Raw genomic sequence first — 22,620 nt, 5'->3', positions numbered from 1 at the left:
TCAGTAAATAGTTAAATCTCAAAACTTTTCTTTTGTTTCTCCAACTTGAATCTGAACTACAATTTGAGAAAGAGACTTATTTTATTTTTTGCCCTTTCATTAACCAAGAAACAAGAGTTAAGAAGAGTCTATCCCCACACTCCCAGGCCCCTTGAAGACCTCCTAAGGACACAGGGCTCCCGGCACTCAGATCCCTTGAGCAGGAGTCAGTAAGCCTTGACAGGAAGGTGATACTTTTAACGTCAGAAAGAGGGAGGAGGGACACACATTCACCAGGGAACCTCAGGGCTGGAAAGGGCATGTTGGCAGGTGTGGAGCAAAATCTCTTCCCAGCACCAGAACCGTAAGATAGGAAGACAATTCTTCAGGCTAAGATGATTGGGGATTCTTAAGATATACACTTATAAAGGTGTAGTGTTAAAGCTTTCCACAAAAACCAACAACAATAAATATATACATACATACACACACATCATATATATTTATAAAGTTAACATTCTCCAAGGGGGGGAACAAACAAACAAAAAGCAACAACTCTCACTACATAAATTAGCACTCTAAATCCAGGTGTTAATTAAACAAATGATACAATGACAGATAATTAAAACTCTTCAAAACTAAGTTTTGTCTGGGGATTGTAAGTAAAACTATTTCTTCGCAGTATGGGTGGAAGTTAATCTCAAATAAGTCCACTTTGAAAAGCAGCAAACTTTTAAAAATAACTTTCTTTTTTGGGAGACAGAGTATTTTCTTTCTTTCTTTCTTTCTTTCTTTCTTTCTTTCTTTCTTTCTTTCTTTCTTTCTTTCTTTCTCTCTTCTTTTTAATCTTAGGTCATGCCAGCATCACAAAAGAAATGTTAGAGAATCCCAGAATGTCCTTCTGAGAAGAATTTCAGAATTAATAGAACTTCAGGGAGAACCATTCTCTCCATTGATACATGGAGATCACATTATTTTCTTGTTCAAAAAAATATGTCTAACACCTGGTTGCAATGCAGCGTGTTACCATTTTACCCTATGAATTCATTCAGATTTTATCTTCCTGACAGCGGTTTTTCTTTTTTAAAGGATTTTCATTTGTACAGTTAATAAGCACCTCTCCCCTTAAACAAATTCCAAACTACATCACTAACAAAGAAGTTTGGTTTCTGGGCATGAAAGCGGATGGAGGATTTTTAACTTTTGCTGCAGCATCAAGACACCAGAAAAGTGTGGCACTTGGGGACAGAACCCTCCGAGGCAGGCTCAGCAAACTCGTTCTCACGCCGCGTCCTCGGATGCACCCCAGGCTGCAGGCAGAGGCCGGGGGGAGCCCAGGGGCCGCCGGGGAGCTTAAGTGAATAAACGGTCACCCCTTACCTTGTTAGAAGCCATCTCACTGACAGAGCGGTAGGTCTGGATGGTCTCTAGCTGGTCTAAGCACCAGTCCAATTCCTCCAGCGTTTCCATTGCTAATTTTTGATAAGATTCTTCTGCAAACAAACACACAGGCATGTAGTTAGGCTGGAGCGGCTGCAGGCTGTCCATAGCCGAGTCCCCGCCGCCGCCGCCGATTCCGGAGCTACTGAAGGTGGCCCCGTGCTCCTTCATTATTTGCGCGCTGACTCCTTCCTTCCAACTCTCTCCACCAGGAGAACAAATCACCGCGGTGCTCTGCCTGGGGTGGCTGGTGCCAAGTTTTCACCACCATCCCCCCCCCACCTCACCCCCCTCTTGGATGAGGTGTCCCTGATCTACCAAGAAACTTCCTCCGAGGAAGAAGGCGGGGAAACATCTCTTAGAGGCTCATCTGCATACATGTGTCCTAAAACTAAAGGCAGAAGCAGTGAGTTTTCTCAGGCTCTCTCTGCCTTAGTCATCCCGGGGCTCTTCAGGGTGCGTGATGTCATTTCTGAGGGTTTGCAGTCTGGAGGAGAAATGAGGAAAGCATTTTCTCATTTGCTTTTCTTCTAAATGAAACATTTGGGCGCGGGGCTGGGGGAGGGGGTGCCGCTGACAGTGACTTTGGAAGTCTAGGCAGTCATTCATTCAGGGGGATGTGTACATGTTGGAGACTTGTAATTCAGCACACATTGACCCGCACTAGCAAGAGGTGTAGGCTAGTCTCCCCTCTTCTGAATCTCTCCTTTAAGATGAGGTTTCCCTGATAAGACTTCTGTCTAAGAGAAACTGGAGTTTTACGGGAACACGTTTATTGGCCTGGAGTCTCAGCTCTTGTTATACTAAACAAAGCTAAAACTTCTCTTCTGCCACTGCCAGGGTCACAGGGAAATTCTGAACCGGACTTTCAGGTGGAGCCAGATGTGAACACTGCAGATTTTCACTTTGATTAAAGCCAGGGGCTGTGCTTTGTGGTGGTGGGACTCTAGACTTTCTGGAAATATTTCTCAGTAGTCCATTAAAAAATGTTGTCTTCAAGATCATACTTTTGCTGGATAATAAAGATCTTTCTGAATGTTCAAAACGTGTCCTTCCATACCCAAGAGTCTAATATTCAACATTATTGACTTAAGCACTCTATGTTAATAAACACGGAATTGACTTTATAAATGCTAGATGAATTAATGATGCAACAGTTATAAAAGTCAGCCAGACTCTCCTGCATACATGACTGGTTTTGAGGGGAACAGCATTCATTAATTCTATCAAGCTTTCTGGAAAGCAGGCACACAACAGGTGCTAATAAAATTTAAAAATCTTGTGTGGACTTCTATTACAGAAAAGATTACACACATTCCTGTCAAATTTAGAATATATTTTTCATATGTTCGTACAGAAATCCAAGGGAGACCACATAGCCTCTTATTGTTACTTGAATAATTCTGTGTGTGTGAGACATTCATACTAAGTAGGAAGCAGAAAAGAGAATGAGTAAAAGAGTGATTCCAACGGACTAGAATCACTTGATCGCAGACGCACATTTCAAAGAATAGATCTTTCATTTATCCCTCAAATACACAGATGCTACGATAACGAGGGGTTAAAATTCAATATCCTGTATGTCATACTTAAAAAGCCACAAAACCATTGGAGGTGACTTCCTCTATTTTTTTCACACTCCGCAAAAATGTGCAGACAAGAACTGAGGCGTTTTTAGTAAAACTCATTTCAAGCCAGACTTACACATCCCTTCCCTCCTTTCCCCTTCAATTTTGTTATGCTGCTTCAACAGGCAGAAGCTCCTCACTTACTGTCTAGGGTGTCCAACACACCCCCTTGTCTCCTCTATTTCCTTCCAGAGGATCACTTCTTCCAACGAAGCTTTCCCTGAAATGCCAGAACCCCCCCATCCTCTTTCCCAGCCTCTTATCAGAGACAAGGTCCAACCATTTCCCAGCTACTTGGGCCTTACTACCATCATGTCTTCCATATCGCAACTTGTGGTTCTCAGTAACTAAGATGCTCAGAGCCTTTTGAATTGGCCGATATGCAACATGACCATGAGATGATCTATCACATTTCTCCTTCATGAAGAGGGAAAAAAGGGATCCAATTTCCACTCTGGGCTGACAAAGGAAATACAATAATCGTAACAGCAGAAGGACTAGGAAGAAGGAGGACTCTTCAAAGATCCAGCAGTAAAGGGTTACCTCCACAGCTCATTCACTATTACCCAGAACAAGCACATCTGAGCTCCTAGACTTAGTACAGTCGTGAGATCCCAGTGACTGGCCAATGGATATGATAGACCCGTACTCTACTGCCCTTTCTTATTCTGGTCAGCTACAATATTTTTAAGTGAGAACTTTTGTGAAGTTAGTGTTGTAGTTAGTGAGAATTTGCTCCTTTCCAGACTGTTAATCTATAGTTAAAACTCGGTTTGTGTCTCATTCTGGACCCTTTCTATCACAGTAACTAACGCAGGCGCACAGATGTCAGAGTGGGCTAAGTATATGGGCATCAACCCCCTGCTACTTCTGGGGAAAGCCAAAGGAAAGGACCAGTGATGCTCAGGACTGGCTTCCACACTATAACTTCTGATTCTAGCACTGGATCCAGTGCTTGGTACCTACCGGATACTCAGTAAGTACTCAGAGGAATGCCCAAGCAGCCTGCAACTGTCTAGAGATTTGGATATCTAGAGACTGAATGGTGCATTTGCAGCCCTGTGGGAAGAGCAACAGCTTTGGAGTGAGACTCACACATTTAGAGTTTCTCTTCTGTTTCCTATGTGATCCTGGGCCTCAATTTCCTACATCTTAAAATAAAGATGAGAATATTTACCTCTTAGTTCTTAGCAGATTATCAATGCATCGGAACACAACTATTAATGGTAATCAAAGTAACCCAAAGGCCTGGCATTTGGGAGTAGGGAAGAATAGGAAGGGAGAGAGAGGAAGTGTGAACTCCACAAAGGGTTTTACGGTCAGGATCAGCTACATAATTTTCAGGGTCCAGTGCAAAATGAAATTGCAGAGCCCCTTATTCAAACAGCAGGAAAAGTGCTGTTGAAGGTAATAAAATCATGAAGTTTTTTTTTTTCTTTCTTCTGGAGTCTCTCTCTCTGAGCATCATGGTAGTACTTTGTTTTTTGTCTTCTGTTTAAAAAAACCTTTTATTTTAAAATAACCCTAGATTTAGGGAAAAGTTGCAAAGCTAATGTAGAGAGTTTCCACATACCACACATTTATATTTCTCTATTGTTAGCATCTTACGTTATTATGGCACATTTATCACAATTAATGAATGGCATGGTGTTTTTTATTTACTCTGTAATATTGTGTTTCCTTGGGCATGAGGATACTATGAGGAGAGTGCAGACCCTCACAGGATCCCAGGCCCTACATCCTGTGACTTAGGGCAAGACAGAGCTCACAAGTCGCTGGGGTACCCCTATCTGCCAGCTGCCAAACTGATGTGCTGTGCCCCAGACAGGGGCAGGCTCTGGGGAAGTCAGACACTTCCTTTCCCCACAGTACCAATGCCCCACTCCACAGCAGACAGGTGGCCCCTAAGGGCATTACAAGGTCTGCACTGGGGCGTACTAGATACCCAGGGCAGGGGTGGGCAAGAGGCTCACCCCACCAAGACATGGCGTCTGTCTACCATGGTATAGCCATGCCAGCCCAGGCCAGGGATGGCTGCTACCATGTCCCATCTGAGATTTTGCAAGGCACACGTGCCCAACTCAGACCCTCTCTGCACATGCACCTAGGCCCCCTCTGGGAATGGGTGGCAAGGGGAGGGATGCTGGATGAGTCCTGGGGTGCCAGGGATCAGGGAAATAGTGGGCTGAGAATAAGTCTAGGAGAGGCAAACAAGTGACAGAAAGAAGGTGGGACAGCATATGAGCCAAGGCTCTAAGTCACTGGAGTATACTTCATTTCCCCATCAGACTTCATTTACAAAACACAAGATCAAAAATAAAATTATCATGCGTTTCCAGGCAGCAACTATGGGGCCCTGCTGGATGTGGGGCTCTATGCCTCTTGCCCAGGTTGCATGCCCACGAAGTTGGTCATTTCCTGTCTTGCAAAAATGGCTCGGAGAAGGAACAATGCTTAATACCACAGAAGCAAGTCTCAAGGGGATAAGAGCAGGTGATGGGACCATGTATGATCATGGGGTTGACACTATTTATCAAAAATTTCCAAAGGGAAGAGGAGCAGGGAGAACCAACCTCCTGTTCTTCCCTTCTTTCCCTCTTTCCCTCTAATAAGAGAGGCAAAGGGAGATTCACTTTCTCTTACAGGTCTGGTAGGTATTACATTCGACCCTGAGAAACAGGAAGAGAGAATGAGTAAATAATTATAGCCAATATTAATCTGGTAATAATATGTGGCATTCATAAAGCCCTCTTCTCAAAAGAGTTCCAAGCACACTACTCATTTATCCTTGCAACATGTCCGTGATAAGCCACTGGAGAGGTATGATTATCTCTAAATTACCTTAAGGCACAAGCCAAGAAGTCAGAGGTTAAATTACTAGAGCAAGATTCCTGGCAAGACCATTTCTTGGTCTGTGAAATAGATTCAGCTCCACGCGGAAAATGCGTGGATTCCTGGAAATGCTGATTTAAAGTGGAATCTTACCGTTGGATATTTTCTATTTAAAATTGTGTAATTGCCTTCTTAAATGTGGTCACTTCTTGAGTCTCCTCTTCCCTTTTCTGATGTACCTAACGCAGTCATTAGCACACAGAGGCTGTGCAACATTTACTCAGGAGACCTGGTATGGTTCTGGTCCTTTATCTTGCTTCAGTGGCTGACATAAGGCAAGTTATGCAAGATTGCTGAGACTAAATTTCTTTATCCGGAGAATGAGGGTAAAGATACTTACCCTATTCTCACAGGGGAGGTAGAATAGGAGGATACAGACAAACCAGACTGTAAACCTTTAAGTATGATGCATACTTGATAAATATCACATTTATTATTACAGATGGGATATAGGTGCACTAGAGAAAATTAGAAAATTACGGAGAAACAAAAATTTGAAATGATAAAAATGTCACATTTTTACTAAGCTCACTATTATTAATCCTTTTGTGCATATATGTTCATGCATGTTTGTGGTGATCACACTATACAAACCGTTAACATTCATTTTTTTCAGTAATGATCTTCCCTTTTCTGTTTTAGTAATTTCCCAATTCAGCTAATATCTACCCTACAACTCTAATTTCCCCAGTTTTTTTCACACAAATCTAGTAGAAATGTGTGTGTGTGTGTGTGTGGGGAGAGAGAGAGAGAGAGGGAGATGGGTGTTGGAAAAGACAAACCCAGAAGTCTGAGAAATCTCAGCGTGGCCACAAAGAGCTGGCTCCTCATAGCTGGAAAATATGGAAATAGATTTTAACACTAATGAAGTAATGAAGTCAGTGGCCCAGCTGGTAACAGACCTCAGGTGCGCTAAAGGTTAGCTCCACACTCAGTGCAGTAAAGTGTTATTACCTCACTGGTCTCTGGAAAAAGTAGACAGGGGCCATTTACACAACTATATCATTTAAACTTTGAAACCCTAAGTCCTATCACCTTTAACAGAGATGAGAAGTTGGCAAGTGAAAACATCACATTCCAGCCCAAATATAAATTTTCTATAAACAGCATCTCAATGCAATTTTTTATTGAGGTACAAATGACATACAAAAGAGCTGTGCATATGTAATGTGTACATCTTGATGAGTTTGAAGATAAGCATACACCTGTGAAACTGTCACCATAAACAACATCATTAATTTAACCATCACCTCTCAAAGTTTCCTCCCTCTGTGTGTGTGTGTGAGACGAGAATATTTAACAGAAGACCTACCTTCTTAACAAATGTTTAAGTATATGATACATTATTAACTATATGCACCATGCTATCCAGTCGTCTTTAGGACTTACTTACTTTGCATATCTTAAACTATGCACTTTTCTACGAACATCTTCCCAATCCCCTTTTCCTCAGCCCATGGTAACTACCATTCTACTCTCAGCTTTTACGTTTTTTACTATGTTAGATTCCTCATATAAGGGATCATTCTAAATGCAATTTTAAGATAGCTCCGTATGTATCAGAAACATATCCATCAAGGGGCACCTGGGTGGCACAGTGGGTTAAGTGTCCGACTTCGGCTCAGGTCATGATCTCACGGTTCGTGAATCTGAACCCTGCATTGGGCTCTCTGCTGTCAGTATAGAGCCCGCTTTGGATCCTCTAGGCCCCCCTCTCTCTCTCTCTGCCCCTCCCCCACTCATTCTCTCTCTCTCTCTCTCTCTCTCTCTCTCTGTGTGTACCTCAAAATAAATAAATAAACTTAAAAAAATGCAGCATATCCATCAAGTCATTCCACTTTCTACTCAAAGAAAGCACATAGAAAAGAAATGTAAATAATCTTTTATTTAACAGTGTCACACAATCAAACTCTTCCCAGTAGAGAAGGTGGTAGTTATTCATAAGGCTATGTAGTGGTTAAACCAATTAGAACAACCGCCACATGTAACAACAGGGATGGACCTAATAAACATAAATGTCAAGCAAAAGAAACCAGATATTGCAAAGCACATAAAAATGGGATTCAATCTAAATAATGTTCAAAGCGGCAAAAGTGAATCTATGATATTAGAAGTCCAGATATTAGTTACTGTGGAGGGCTAGTGACTGGAAGGGACTTAAGGACAGGCTCCTATGGGGCTGGTAATGGTCCATTTCTTGCTTTGACTACTCATTACCTGAGTGTGTTCATTTCATGACAATTCACTGACTCCTATTCTTGTTATTTGTACACTGTTCTCCATCTTTCTGATTTTCTTACGCATGCTTTCTACAGATAATCCCCATCTAGGGAAGCCCATTTACAAAAACAAAGAACAGGATTTCTAAAAAAGACAAAAGCAAAAACAAAAAACAAAAACCCACCACATTTCCTTTCCTTTTGTTCAACATAACTTGAATATATCTGAAAAACAGCCCCCCAAATAGGTTAGTTTTATATTGCATAGACCAGGATGCTCCTACTACCTCAAAACCCAGTGGAACCCATTGGAGTCTGACTCAGATGTTTATAAATCTTGACTTTGCCACTCATTCACTAGGCGTGTAACCTTAGACAAGGTGAGCAGCCCGTGCCTCTGTTTCTTTACCTGTGAAACAGGAAGACAGCATAAACTAGCTGTGAGAATGAATGGAAGCGACATATGCCAAGTGTTCGGTATAGTGCTTGGCACATGTCAGGAAATTTCTTTTGCCTCCCCACCCGCTCCCAGAGTGTCGCTCCCACTGTATGACCTCAGACAGGAGCTGCCTCTTGGCTAGGTTAGAGTTTAGTGGTGTTCACTTCTAAATGTAGACCTGGCCTGATATATCATTCTGCTTTCACCAAATCTGACACACCAGGTCAGTGGACTTTCAGAAGTAGAGAATTGTACAAGAAAACTGTTTGTTCCTTTATTCATTCCACAAAATTCCACTGAGAGTCTAGTACATGCCCAGCATGATGCTAGGTGCTGGGGTTTACAACAATGAACAAGACATGGTCCACTGCATTGAATAACTGTATAAGAAACACCTTTCCCATTCTCCAAAATGGTAGTCTGTGCAACCGGGTGCCTTTGCAGCTTCCTCCCCTCCCCTGCCCCCGCCCCAAATTTATACAGTGCCTTGGTGAAAATTAGAAAAATGTGCCCTCTCTTGGCAGACGTAGCCCTAGGACAGAAAGCTTGGGAAGTGACGCATGGGATGAATTGATGAGCTCTCCTCATCACCTGGCTGAGTACCTTTGATCAGTACCCAAACTACACAATGACCTTATGCAATGGCCGGGTGGCACATGGATGTGGGGGCAAGCTAGCATGAAGCTTTCCCCCATATTACTGGGCGTGCTCTGTAAAAGCAGAGCACAGAACTGAGTCACAGCAAAAATCCTCACTCTTAACCTCAAAACAAAGCAAACCCTTGACATTGAAAGGAAAGTATCCTCAGACCTTCCCTAGCTCTTAATTTGTGAATACCATAATAACTTAAATAGCATTAAATAGGCCTCTACAAAATAACTTAAAATTTTAACTTGATAGACTAATTATTACCTTTAAATACAGTTTTTGTTTTTGTAGACAAAACTTCTAAAGCAAGGGCTCCACAGGGAAAAAAATATGAAAGAAGTCGTTCATCAGGAAAACTAAGAGACCACTCTTCTGATCCTTGGAAGTGAGAAGTGTGTATTAATTGGATTCTCTGTATTCAGCTTATGACTCTAGCTTTATCCACAAGCTTCTAGCCCTGTAGATGTCCTCTCTAGGTTCTTTGTGCCTTGATGTTAGCAGGCTTATTTCATTCCTCTGTTGCTCCTCACAGTGTAATAAGTGTTTGTTAAAATGCAAAATAGTTTCATACATATGGAAATCAGCCTCTCTTTATTTCAAGGTAGCAGGCTGGGGCTATTGGCCTGTTTATTTAGTGGCCTTGGTTATGATTTTTTTCCTCCTTACATTAGCAATACTTTTCATTGTATGTTTTTATGTCCGAAGGTATTTATTTTGTTTTGATGAATACTTGTAAATGAAATGTACCTGTTAGAGTGCAAGATTTCAAGAAGGCATGTTGCTTTAACCTGGAGTAAAGCATTCTTAGAACAAATCACCAAAACTGGAGGACATTTCTACATTCTGTAACAGAGTGCTTCCAAAGGCAGTTTGTAAGCCCTATGTGGCCTTTCTCTAGGCAGGATTTTGTTAATGTGTCTTTATAAATATGGAACTTTGCAATTGCACATGACAGGGATTTCACTGTGGGTGGATTCATGGAAGAAGAGGTTCACTGCCCTCAAGAGAAATAACAGTGAAAAGTAGGTCATTTTGATGCTGATTTCTTTAGCAAACTCCTCTAAGACTGCAAGTTAAAAAAAAAAACCTCCAATCACAACTAGATTTTATACATATACCTTGACAGTTTACCAAGTGCTTTCATCCCTTGCAAATCATAGTTTTCCTTGAAAAATAAATCCCATGAGATAGAAATTATTATCCTGTATTATAATTATTAAACTTTTTCCATTATGCATGTGAGGATATAGAGGCTTGGAGGTGTCCAATGATTTGCTTAAAGCCATCCTATGACAGAGAGAGAGAGAGAGATGAGAGATTGAGAGGAAGGAAGGAGGGAGAGGGAAGGGGGGCAGCCAGCAGGGAAGGAGAAAACCTAAGTTCTCTGATTCTAAATTCCATGGTATTCTTTTGCTAAGCTATGGGGCCTGTTATAAACAAATGATCCAACTTTTGCTTTCACCCAGGTGGGCTTAGATAAAACTGTGTTTCTGAGATGCCAGCCTCAAGCTCCATTCCCTTCTGCCCTACCTCTCACTCTTCCAATGTCCTTCCCCTCACAGAAACCTGTTCTTCAGAAGAACTCTGAGTTTGGCGTTTACTTACTAATGAGAATCTGTACTCGTGTAGACAATAACACCTACCATCAATGTGAGAGTGCTCAAGGAACTCCATTACCCATCTGTGTTAGTGTTAAAGAACAGTGACACAAGGCAGTGATTAGAGACGGAGGTAAGTTGCTATCCTAATAGCAACACTATTTAGTTGCTATTTAGTTGCTACACTAAATATATGCAAGAGATATTTATGAAGGATATACAGTAGTGGTTAAAAGCTTGGTATCTGGAACCAGACCACCTGGGTTCATACAGTAAAGTTAAAGTCTCTTAGCTTCTCCATGCCTTAGTTTCCTCACCATGTAATGAGAATAATATGTATCTGTATAATGGATTACAGTCTTTAATTAGTAAAATAAATGTCAAATGCTTGGGATAGTATGTGGTGTATTATAAGTACAGATGAATATTTAATTAGTAGGTTTTTAAAAAATGTCTTATTTAGTATAGTTGACAAACAGGGTTACATTAGTTTCAGGTGTACAACATAGTGATTCTACTTCTCTATAGGCTATGTTACATTCATCACAAGGATAGCTACTGGCTATCACCATACCATGCTTTTATAGTATCATTGACAACATTCCCTATGCTGTGCCTTTTATTCTTGTGACTTATTCATTGTATAACTGGAAGCCTGTATCTCTCACTCCCCTTCACCCATTGTGGCCATTCTCCTCCTGCCCCACCCCACCCCCCACCTCCTACAACCATCAGTTTGTTCTCTGTATTTACAGGTCTGATTCTGCTTTTTGTTCATTTGTGTATTCATTTGGTCTTTTAGATCCCACACAGGAGTGACATCATACGGTATTTATCTTTCTCAGTCTGACTTATTTCATTTAGCACAATACCTTCTAGATCCATTTATGTTGTTGCAAATGCATGACTGCATCCATTTTTATGGCTACATTTTAAATATATACACACACATACATACACACACACTGATATATATATATATATATATATATATACACACCATATTAATATGTACACGTACACATATACTATATGCATACATTATCATATATGTATACCTATATACATACAAATATATATATATACATACATACATATACACACATACCTATACACACACCATATTAATGAATAGATTTTCTGCATGCCTATTCTTTCATAGACTCAGCTTGAAACTCTAAGGATATAGTGGTAAATTTTATAGACACTGCTTTCGCTTATTTGAAGACTATATTCTGGCAGAAATAGACAATTATGCAAGAACTTATTTAATTACAATTGGGAGAGAAGCTAGTAAGAAGTGTAGAGTGTCCTAAGAATTTAGTGCAGGGATAACAGGAGACCAGAAAGTCTGAGAAGCAGAGATGTGACAGAGAGAGTTCAGGGAAGGTGTACCTCAAAAAGTTATGATATTCAAAGGAATAAGAATTAGGTACAAAGGAAAGAGAACATTCTAGGCAGGAGGAACATCAGGTTGTGCTCAAAGAACTGAGAGCAGTACATGTGGCAGGCACAGAGAGAAAAAGACTAGTATGTAGTTTAGATTAGGTCAAACAGAACCAAGGAAGGCCACGGAGGAGGGGACTTTGGACTTTGTTCTGGAAGCAGTGGGAAATCTTTCTGGAGCCTTATCAAAGGAGTGGCTTTGCCAAATCTGCATTTTAAAAAGATCACTGTACCTACAATTTGAAGAATAAACCTAAAGGCAGGAAGGAGGCCAGTTAAATTGTATTTAAAAGCCCAGGATCTGGAGGAAGACAAATACAAGTTTGACTTCTGGCTCTGCCATTTATTTCATTAGCAATGTGAACCTGGACAAGCTACTTCACTTCTCTGTAAGACTTAATTTCCTCATCTTTCCCACAGGGATGTATATTTTTTCCCACCAGATTGTATGGGGATTAAACAAAATATCCATATCAAAGCACTTACTGCAGTACCCAGCACCTAGTAAAGTATTCATGCCAGTTGCCAGCAGCACTTTTATTGATTTTCTTGCAGTAACCTATGCAGGAGGTGGTGGTGGTTAGAATGACACGGCAGTGGAGATGGGGCCAGGTAAATGGGTTTGAGATGCTCATGAGTTGAAATCAGATAGCCTTTAGGAGGGTGGTATTTGGTTGGTGACCAAAACTCCCGGTCACTTTGGCTTTTCAGGTCCAGAATGTGATTTTTTGTCAGTGTGATTTGACTTCATTCTACTTATACTAGTCCAATGCCCAAGAACACGTTGAGAAGTCAGGGACCAATCAATTTATAGAGAGTAATAACTTATGGGAAGTTTCTCATGTCTTATGGTCATTCCACATTCCTCTACATGGGAGACCAATTTCATAATCATAAGATTCATAATCATAGGAATCATAATCATAAGATTGCTTGGTAAGCATGAAATCAGAGCAGGGGAGTTAGCTGGATGATTAGGCTGCTTCCTCAAGCCTGATATACTCAGCTCCACTACTATGGGAGACTGTAGTTGTTTCTCAAGTATTTCCATTGGTCGGAAGTGCCCTTCTCAACTTTGTTCACCTGGCTAATTTTTACTTATCTTTTAGGATTCAGCCTAGAGTCATCTCCCCTACAAAGCTTTCTAAATATTTTAACATTGGATTAAGTTCCCTTCCCATTATTTCCAACTGACCATATTTCATTTAAATTATTTCTCTTGGTTTATCTCACCCCTCGGATAACCTTCTTGAGAGAAGGGAGCCTATCTTCTTGCCTGGTCTCTTATGCAGCACAGCATTTATTATCTAGTAGAAGCCCAAGAAATATTATTTGCACTGCTGACTTGCCCAATATATCAGTAGATGGGATATCAATTAACCAAAAGGAATGGGGCCTTTGCTACTAGACAGTATTGGAGAAACTATGTCAGGAATTCTTGTTCTTGGTTCTTTTTTTACTAGTCATCAAACAAACCACCTTATTTTTGCGGATTTATTCAATGTTACCACAATTAATGGGCTCTCCATTTCTTTTGCATTCATATCTTGATTAGATTTCTAGGCTGGCTAGGTTTTCGTTTGTTTTTGTTGTTTGTTTGTTTGTTTGTTTTAAGTAGGCCCCAAGCCCAAAATGGTGCTTGAACTCATGACCCTGAGATCAAGAGTCACATGCTGTATGGGCTGAACCAACCAGGTGCCCCTAGATGGCTAGCTTTAATATTGGGGACATTCAGTCTGTCAAGGGGACTTCTGCAAAAAATCACATGTAGAATTTGTTATTCGACTCTCATTCAAGAACTGTATTCAGGCACCTTACTGCAGGCCTCTGTGCACCAAGCAATACTAGAATCCCAAATATTTTGACAACTGTCATAAGAAAGATACGAGTAAAGTTCAGAGACAGTACAGATAGATCTTAAAGACATGGGGGAAAGGGAGATCAAGAGAGATTTGGAGGCCAGGTAAAGAAGAATGGATGGAATTTTGGGAGATGAAGAAAACAAACAAGGTAAGGCAATAAACAGCATGAACAAAGGTATAAAATTAGATGCATGCCACACCATTTAGTTCTATTTGAGGATATCCAATCTACCAGTCCTATTTGGTTAGAATGCTGAGTTTTAGTAAGGGAGTAGAGTGGAATAAATTTGCAAAAGTAGGGTGGTCAGGGCAATCTTGAAGAAGTTTTTATGCTAGACTAAGGTATCTGATTTTACTCGATAGGCAATGAAGAGTTATTGAAAATTGTTCAACAGAAGAATGGCATACATGAAGTGGTTTTTAAATATCTTAACACTGTTTTACAGTTTTGCAATGCTTTTGCAGTTATACATTTCTTTCATATATATAATAAGTTATGAGAGAGGTATTATTGTCTCTGTCTTATAGAGGAAGAGACTGATGTCCAGGAAGTTTTAGTGTCTCACTCCAGATCCCATAAGTGGTAAATGCAGAACCTATAGACTTGAATCTAGGCTTTCTGACTCCAAGTTCAGTGTTCTTGCCATGAAAATGATGCTTATAAGAAAATTGATTATTGATCTGATAGCAGTAAATCATAAGAATTATAAGATGAGGTAAAGAATAAGTTCTTGATAAATTATTAGTATTGGGATTATTATTTGCAGGAAAAGTTAGGAGTTAAGAAGAAATGGGGCCCCAAATTCGGGTGTTATTGGAGGGAGTAGGAAGGGTTATTTATACCTAAACTTTACCTTTACTTGTAGAATGGAAGTTGTCAAAGGAATTTCAAGAGTCAGTGGAGAGTAGAAGCAAAGGGTCTTGCCATTAGGAGTAAACATGGTAGGTGGATTAGAAATTTCCCTGCCTCTCAAAACATTATTAGCCCAAATCTCTTTCAACTAACTGTTGGAAAGCCCCGTTCACCTGGTGTTCTCTTGGGTGATGTTTCAGATCACACAGGACCTTGGGAACTTCACCATGGGAGAATGCCACTGCATTTGACAGTCAAGTTTTACAGAGAGCAGAAAGCTTACTCCATATAGCCTTTTCCAGCTGACAAAGTACTTTCAAATGAAAAAATTGAGGCTCATCAAGGTAAGGGGCCTTGCTTTAGGATCTGGAATTTCTGCATTGTCTAATATGGTAGTTACTAGCCATTAAGTTACTGAGCATTAAGATTGTGGCTAGTCTGATGTGATACGTTGTGGCTAGTTAGTGTGTATGTGTAACATACAAACTGGATTTTACAGACTTGTCTGGAAAAAAATGATGTAAATAAATTTTCATATTTGGTTACATGTTGAAATTATAATATTTTAGATATTATGTAAGGTATATTATTAAAACTAATTGCATCTTTCTTTTTATGTGTTTGGTAGAAAATTTAAAACTACCTATGGGGCTTGCATTCTATTTCTATTGGACAGCTCTGTTATAGATCATAACCTATAGACAGGGCTTGAACACCCCAACATTCATAATTCCACAGATGCTTGTCTTAAAAGAGATAGTAATAATGATAATGGCTGTAGTTAATATTCATTGAGTACCAGTCACATTTTCTAAGCACTTTACATTCATGAACTAATTTTATCTTCATCAAAATTTCATGACCTGAGAATTATTTTATATATAATAGATCATTTTATTTTACAGATGAGAAACACAGAAATTCAGTAACTTTTCCAGGGTCACAGATTTAGTAGAGCCAGAATTCAGACTTAGGCAGTTTACCTCTGGTGCCATTAGGAATGCCTCAGTGGCTGTCTTTGTTTGCTAAGTCTCAAGGAGACATTTGGATGGTCTTCATTTTATTTTAATCTACCGTAAATCAGGCAGTGTATGAGAGACTTTGTATATTATCTCACTTAATTTTTGCAACAGTCCCATTCAGTAGTTATTATTTCTATTTTACAGGTGGGTAAACTGAGGCTCAAGAGGTTACACAGTTTGCCCAAAGTCACACTAGATATATACTAGAAATCAGTTTCTAATCCAGCCTGAATTTAAAGCTGATACTTGATCACTATGCCAGTTTCCTGAAGGTGATTCCCAGGCTAAACCTTGAAATACTGACATAGTCTGTCTCCAGAGCGGGCTTTGGGAAATTGTGTTCTTTTTAGAATTGGTCCAGATGACTGGCATCCTCAGCCAGGTTTGGTGCTAAACCACTCTATCTGAGCCTTCCATTTTCAATATTTTTTTTTCCTATAAGTCGTTCCAGCTCAGACTCTCCTGGGATCTGATGGGAAAATTTTTTTTTAATTTTTTATTGTATTTTTAAAAATGTTTTTAAATATTTATTTTTGAGAGAGAGAGCATGCAAGAGAGAGAGAGAGAGAGAGAGCACAAATGGGGGAGGGGCAGAGAGAGAGGGGGACACAGAATCTGAGGCAGGCTCCAGGCTCTGAGCTGTCAGCACAGAGGCTAACGTGGGGCTCAAACTCACAGTGAGATCATGACCTGAGCTGAAGTTGGACGCTTAAAAAGTTTTAGAGAGAAAGAAAGAGAAAAAAAAAAGAAAAGGGAAGGGAAGGGAAGGGAAAAGAAAAGAAAAGAAAAAAGAAAAGAAAAGAAAAGAAAAGAAAAGAAAAGAAAAGAAAAAAAAGAAAAGAAAAGGAGAGGAAAGGAAAGGGGAGAAAGAAAGGGGAGAGGGGAGGGGAGGACAGGAGAGGGGAGGAGACAAGTGAAAACAGTATTTCCCTAAGGCAACCTTCAGTAGGGCTGACCATTCATTTCAGCAGGTCCCTGCTTCTTTCAAATCTGATTATCATCTACCCCCAAATGCGGGCTGCAATGATTTAATTAAGCGGAGATAATCATAGATTTCAGAGATAAAACAGCTGGTCCTCCTGAAGACATTCTTAGAAATATCTAAGCAGCCCAGGGCTATGTCTGAAATGAGATGAACAGGAATGTGAGGAGTGCAAGGGTGGGGGGAGGGGCGGTGGGAGGAAGGACCACAGTCAGAGAGGAGCTCTCCAGGTGATTTATGGAGTTCTGGATGTGAATGAAGGCACACAACGAATAAAGTCAAGCAGCTCTTTTTGGGGTGGATTGTGTGTGTGTGTGTGTGTGTGTGTGTGTGTGGTAGGAAAGGTTAACAGTATGCTTTTTGCAGGTAGACAAGCTGTTGTTTTATGTGACAGATTCAGAACTTCTAACTAGCATGCATCAAAATATAAAATTAGGTCCCAGGTCTTATGGCAACACAAACTGACACAGTAGTGAACCAGAGTTGGATGAGAATATAGAAGAAAGAAGTCAACACTGTATGTACACAAACTGACACCGTAGTGAACCAGAGTTGGATGAGAATATAGAAGAAAGAAGTCAACACTGTATGTCACAGATAGCTTGGCTTCCTTTGGCCAACTTCTCCTGATTTAGCAGTATTTCCGTTCCTCCCCTAATTTCCTCTGGTTTGTGAACTACGTCACTTCACTGAACTCAACTCCAGACTTTAGAAAAACAAAATTTTGTATTTCAGCAATGGTTGTCTTGGCATTTCTACCTCCGAAGAATTTCACTTAATTCTAACTTTTCCTTTCTACCTTTGAAAGATGGTAGCTAAATGCTCTGCTTACTCTTTCTCTGCTTCTCCTTTTCTAATGCAGTATAATGCAGTGTCTGTTTAACTGTGATTAAAGATGTCAGTGTTTGGTTTAAACCAATATTTACTAGTGAAATCCCGCCAACATAAATGTGCAGGCGAGGTAGAAAATATTGGCTTGAACCAATATCCCCCTGAACACACACATACAGACAAGGACTAGAAATGTTTTGTGTGTTGCTTCTGACATTCTGGCCTTTTCTCTAGCTTCACACGTATATCAACCTAACACTGGTTCAGAGCGATCTTAACACTAGAATAATCTGGATGACAGATTCCAATTGTGATTTTTTTAAAGTTGTTTCTTACTAGCCAAGGTTTGTTGTTTGATTTATTTCTTTTTTTGTGTTTGTATGGTAGTTCTTCTGCACTTATCACACAATGCCATGACATCTAGCTTAAAAAATTTCCTTGAATTATGAGAATTTGTATTATTTGAAATAGTAGTAGAGCAGAGGATAATGATCTTTTAAAAAGTAGATTACACAACAAAGCTTATTGTGGCATCATACAGTAGGTGCTTTGACATTAAGTCAGTCTTGTTGAGTGATGGCTTTAATTTAGCAAATATTTACTGAATTGAATTTATTCACTGACTGAATTTATTGAATGAATGAATTACTGCTACACTTTGAATGAATTTCAAATAGTTGTAGTTTGGATTAGAAATTATTTTTCTGAAACTGAATCACCCAGGCAGCCAGCAGACAGAAGGCCCCAGCTGGCACCTGGCAGCCTCAGGAGAACTGGAGAGGGTGGAGAGTGAGTGAGTTTTACATGGCCCAGGCTCAGGACCAAGCCCTCAGTGAAAACTTTGAATTGCAGTTCCCATACCGCATTTCCTCTTACGAAGGGAGGGCTGGGTCTGAGATGAGGAAGGCGGAATGACTCATTTACAAAAAAGGCCACTGAAATTTGCTAATGCAAGTCCTGAACACTGCCTGGCAAACAGTGGGGTCTTAATAAATACTTGCCTTATATACAGGCAAAATAAATACAATAGCCTACATAATATATGGGGTTGAGTGTGGAATGTTCCAATTAGGAGTTGGAAGCAAGAGCAATTCTATGTCTAATAGTGACAAAATCTCTTTTGCTACTTTCTCTAACTCCAAATGCTCAAGAGCCTGTGCACCAAAAACTGAAGGACCATGGGAAGGACAGACAAGAAGGATAATGTTAATTACAGCAACAAGGAATTGAGAATTACATGAATAAACTGTCTCTAATCTTCAAAACAACCTTATGAGGTAGATTGCATTATCATTAATATATAGAAGACAGAACAGGTAGGAAAGGAAGTGGGAAATGAGGCTAGAAAGGTGGCCTGGACATCTGGACTTAGTGGTGGGCCTGAGTGGGGAGTACAAAGAAGGAAAAGACACAGTCATTGCCATCCTCAAGGAATGTGTAGTCTGGGAGGGGAGCAGGGAGGCACGGATGAAGAATGAAAACAGCAAGGGGACACTGTGGGCTGTGCTTCGGATCATTGGAAAAAAACTAGGAGCCGTAAAGATGTGCTATGCTATGAACAAAACAGGTGCTTTAATAAATGTTTGTGGAAGTGCACTGAACTTAACTGAATTAAGAGCCAGGTAAAGGTAATCATAGAAGGAAAGACATGGAATCCATAACGAAATACAAAGCAGGGGGAGGTAAGTTTTACTGAGCAGACGGTGTTGAAGAAAAACGGTTCGTCAGAGTGAGACCAATGATGAAGCGAAGCGGAGAAGTCTGAACTGCTGGAGATGCTTGAACAGGGGAGTGGCATGAGAAAAGATGGGATTTAAGACAATTAGGCAAGCAGGAGTATGTCAGATGGTTCTCGATGGAAAGTAGCTAGAGTTAGGGACCCCAGGAAGACCCTAGGGTAGTGATTTAAGTTGAGAACAAAGCAGGCTAGAATAGATGATGACAACAGAATGGAAGAAAAGAGTTAAATTCCAAGTAATTCCTGGAAGAAAAAAAGATGTATCTTCATAAGAGATGGTTTATAGAGGACTAGGGAGAGGAAGGTGTCCAAAATCGTCACCAAGGTTTCTAGCCCTACAGGGATACATAACATTCAACCACCGACAGATGTGAGGGATTTGGAGGAGGGAGAGGGAGAAACATGTTAATTTGGGCCACATTGAGTTTGGTGTGATTCCCATACGGTTACAAGGATTTGGGGTAAACCTCCAGTAAATGGTCAGAGCTCTAGGCATGGATTGTTGCAAGGATTATAGGCTAGGGATTGTGAGCACATACTACTTGGACATGACTCTTGAGGGCATGTCTGCCTTCTAATTGGTTCCTGGAGGAAGGTCAATGACAAATTCATAATCCCCCCAGATTATCTCACCAACTCCTTATTATCTTCCACTCCCTCCACCCCCAATTCCTTAGTCCTCAGTTGCCATACAGTCAAAGCAAAGCTATGAGTGATATATGTCTTGGATGATTTCCAGCTCTGCAGGGCACAAACCTAATGCAGGAGATATCTCTATCTGCAGCATAGCCAAGGAACTAGGCCAAATTCTCTACGGTGGAGAGAACCATTAGGGCTGGAGGGGTCTTAGAGAACCAACTGCTTGGTTTCTAAGCAATGAGACTGAGACCAGAAGAAGAGAAGTGACATCTCCAAGATAATACAGCCTCCATATATAACAGTAGAGGCCAATTCTGAAGTTTTATAGAACCTGTTGTTATTGCCACTGTACCTCATCTCTGGCTGGCATAATTAAAAGTACTATTGAATCAGAGTAATATTTATTGGATACATAATACATGCCAGTCCCTGTGCTAGGCACAGGGGATACTAAGAAAGGTAGATATTGCAGTTATTGCCACCAAGGCACTTATAATCCAGAAAGACTGTTTTGAGAATAGGAGTAATTACTTCTCCTTGGGTAGGGGTGTTGGGGAAGGCTTCCTGGAGAAAGTTATGCCTTGGGAGGGTTTTAAAGGATGAATAGGAGCTTGCCTGACAGGAGACATAAAAAGAAGGTGAATGTATTCTAAGCAAAAGGACCAGCATGTATCAAAGTAAGAAGATAACACACCATAGTGCTTGGAGTTACTACAAGGGTTCAGTAGTTTTATGGCATTGAAGGCAGAGGAGAAGCGGGCAGAGAACTGCTAGGAATTTAAAAAGCATGTGTATGGAGGGTAGGGAATTTAAAAAGCATGTGTATGGAGGGTAGGGAAGTAGAAAACATGAAGAAAATATCCAGAAGTTCTCTGAGTGATGTTCTGTAGAGGTATAGGCACAATCAGAGATAGATGGAGTGCTACAGAGAAAGGTCGGTAAACTTTTTTTTTTAATGTTTACTTATTCTGAGAGGGAGAGAGAAAGAGAGCATGAGTGGGGGGGGGGGAGGAGAGAGAGAGAGAGAGAGAGAGAGAGAGAGAGAGAGAGAGAGAGAGATACCAACAGGCTCCGAGCTGGCAGCATGTGAGGTTGGGGGCGGGGGGGTGTGGTGCTTGATCCCACGAAATGCAAGAACGTGACCTGAGCCAAAATCAGGAGTCAGATTCTTAGCTGATTGAGCCCCCAAGGTGTCCCTCAATAAACTTTCTAAAAAGGCCAGACAGTAACGCTTTTAGGTTTTTCGGCCATATGGTCTCTGTGACAAATAGTCAACTCTGCCATTTAAGCATGAAAGCAGCCACAGTCAACATATAAACAAATGCACGTGGCTGGGTTCCAATAAAACTTTATTTGCCAAAACAAGTGGCTGGCCGTGGGCCATATTTGTCAAACATTGCTATAGAGATGTCCTGACATCTTAAGTCACCCTCAATACTTGTGGTAAACAGAGCGATGGCCTCTCAACGATGTGTCCATGCTAATCCTTGCAACCTATGAATATATTATGTCACATGACAAAGGAGAATTAATGTAGCAGATGAGAATAAGGTTGCTTATGAGCTAACCTTAAAATAAACAGTGTTTTGGATTATTTCCATAGACCCAGTGTATAAAGGTCTTTGTGGAAGACATGTGTCCATGTCAGATTGATGGAATGTAAAAAAGATTCAACCAGCCATTGCTGGCTTTGAGTATGAAATAGGGCCAAGGGCCAAGGAATCCAGGCAGCCTCTAGAAGCTGGAAAAGGCAAGAAAATGGATTTTCCTCTCGAAACTCCAGAAAGGAACTGGCCTTGCCAAAACCTTGATTTGTGTCGTTTTAAGCTACAAAGTTTGTGTCATTTGTTACAACAGCAATAGAAAACTAATACAATACCCACATGAGCTAAACCTTCTAAACGCTGTGGAGACAGTCGAGCCCCCAGAGTTGAGAATGTAGGTTTAATATCCATTTAAACACCTCATTTAGATGAAAAGGGTAGGTTAAGGAAATCTGGGTTTGGATGCGGGGAAATGAGGCAATGCTTTCAGGGAGTGTCTATCATAAGAAGCTGCTTTTATACTGGTTCCCCGATGGAGTATAAGAGGCATTGAGACAACATTTCTCCTTATTTGTGTGTCTCTAGGGGCTCCCAGACCTTCACACTCGGGGATTTATACCAAAGGAAAGAGAACTCTGTGCGTGAGGGTGAAGATGAAAGTCCCGGAGCGGGTCCCCATGTGAGGTGCTCAGAGTGGGGAAGTGGCCTGCCAGACATCAGCCCCTGACTTTCTATTCCGCTGGCATCGAGCCACCCTCTGCCCTGCTGCTGTGCCACTGTACCATTTACGTCATGGGGAATACAGCTTGCTGCTTTAAAATGTGTGTTATGAGGGAAATGAGAACATGACGCTGGTGACA

The 22,620-nt window shown here is 40.7% G+C and overlaps 1 protein-coding gene across 4 annotated transcripts in view; it reads right to left on the bottom strand.

Annotated features, from left to right (window-relative positions):
- The window catches only part of PDE4B (phosphodiesterase 4B), a 535,038-nt gene that overhangs the window by 40,497 nt on the left and 471,921 nt on the right, over nucleotides 1-22,620 (bottom strand). For 3 of the 4 annotated variants that reach the window (XM_086717224.1, XM_086717223.1, XM_025934522.2), the window contains one exon: nucleotides 1,360-1,472. In XM_086717224.1, coding sequence (XP_086573350.1) covers nucleotides 1,360-1,472 — 113 coding nt within the window. Of the gene's footprint in view, nucleotides 1-1,359; nucleotides 1,473-1,737; nucleotides 2,120-22,620 lie in introns of those variants that run through there. The other variant, XM_086717225.1, reaches the window with a different exon arrangement.

This window comes from Puma concolor, chromosome C1 (genome assembly GCF_028749965.1).
Source record: "Puma concolor isolate L17-30 chromosome C1, mPumCon1.1.hap2, whole genome shotgun sequence".
In the NCBI taxonomy this organism is placed as follows: Eukaryota; Metazoa; Chordata; class Mammalia; order Carnivora; family Felidae; genus Puma; species Puma concolor.
Note: the sequence above shows the minus strand (reverse complement) of the source record. Positions and strands in the feature narration are given on the sequence as shown.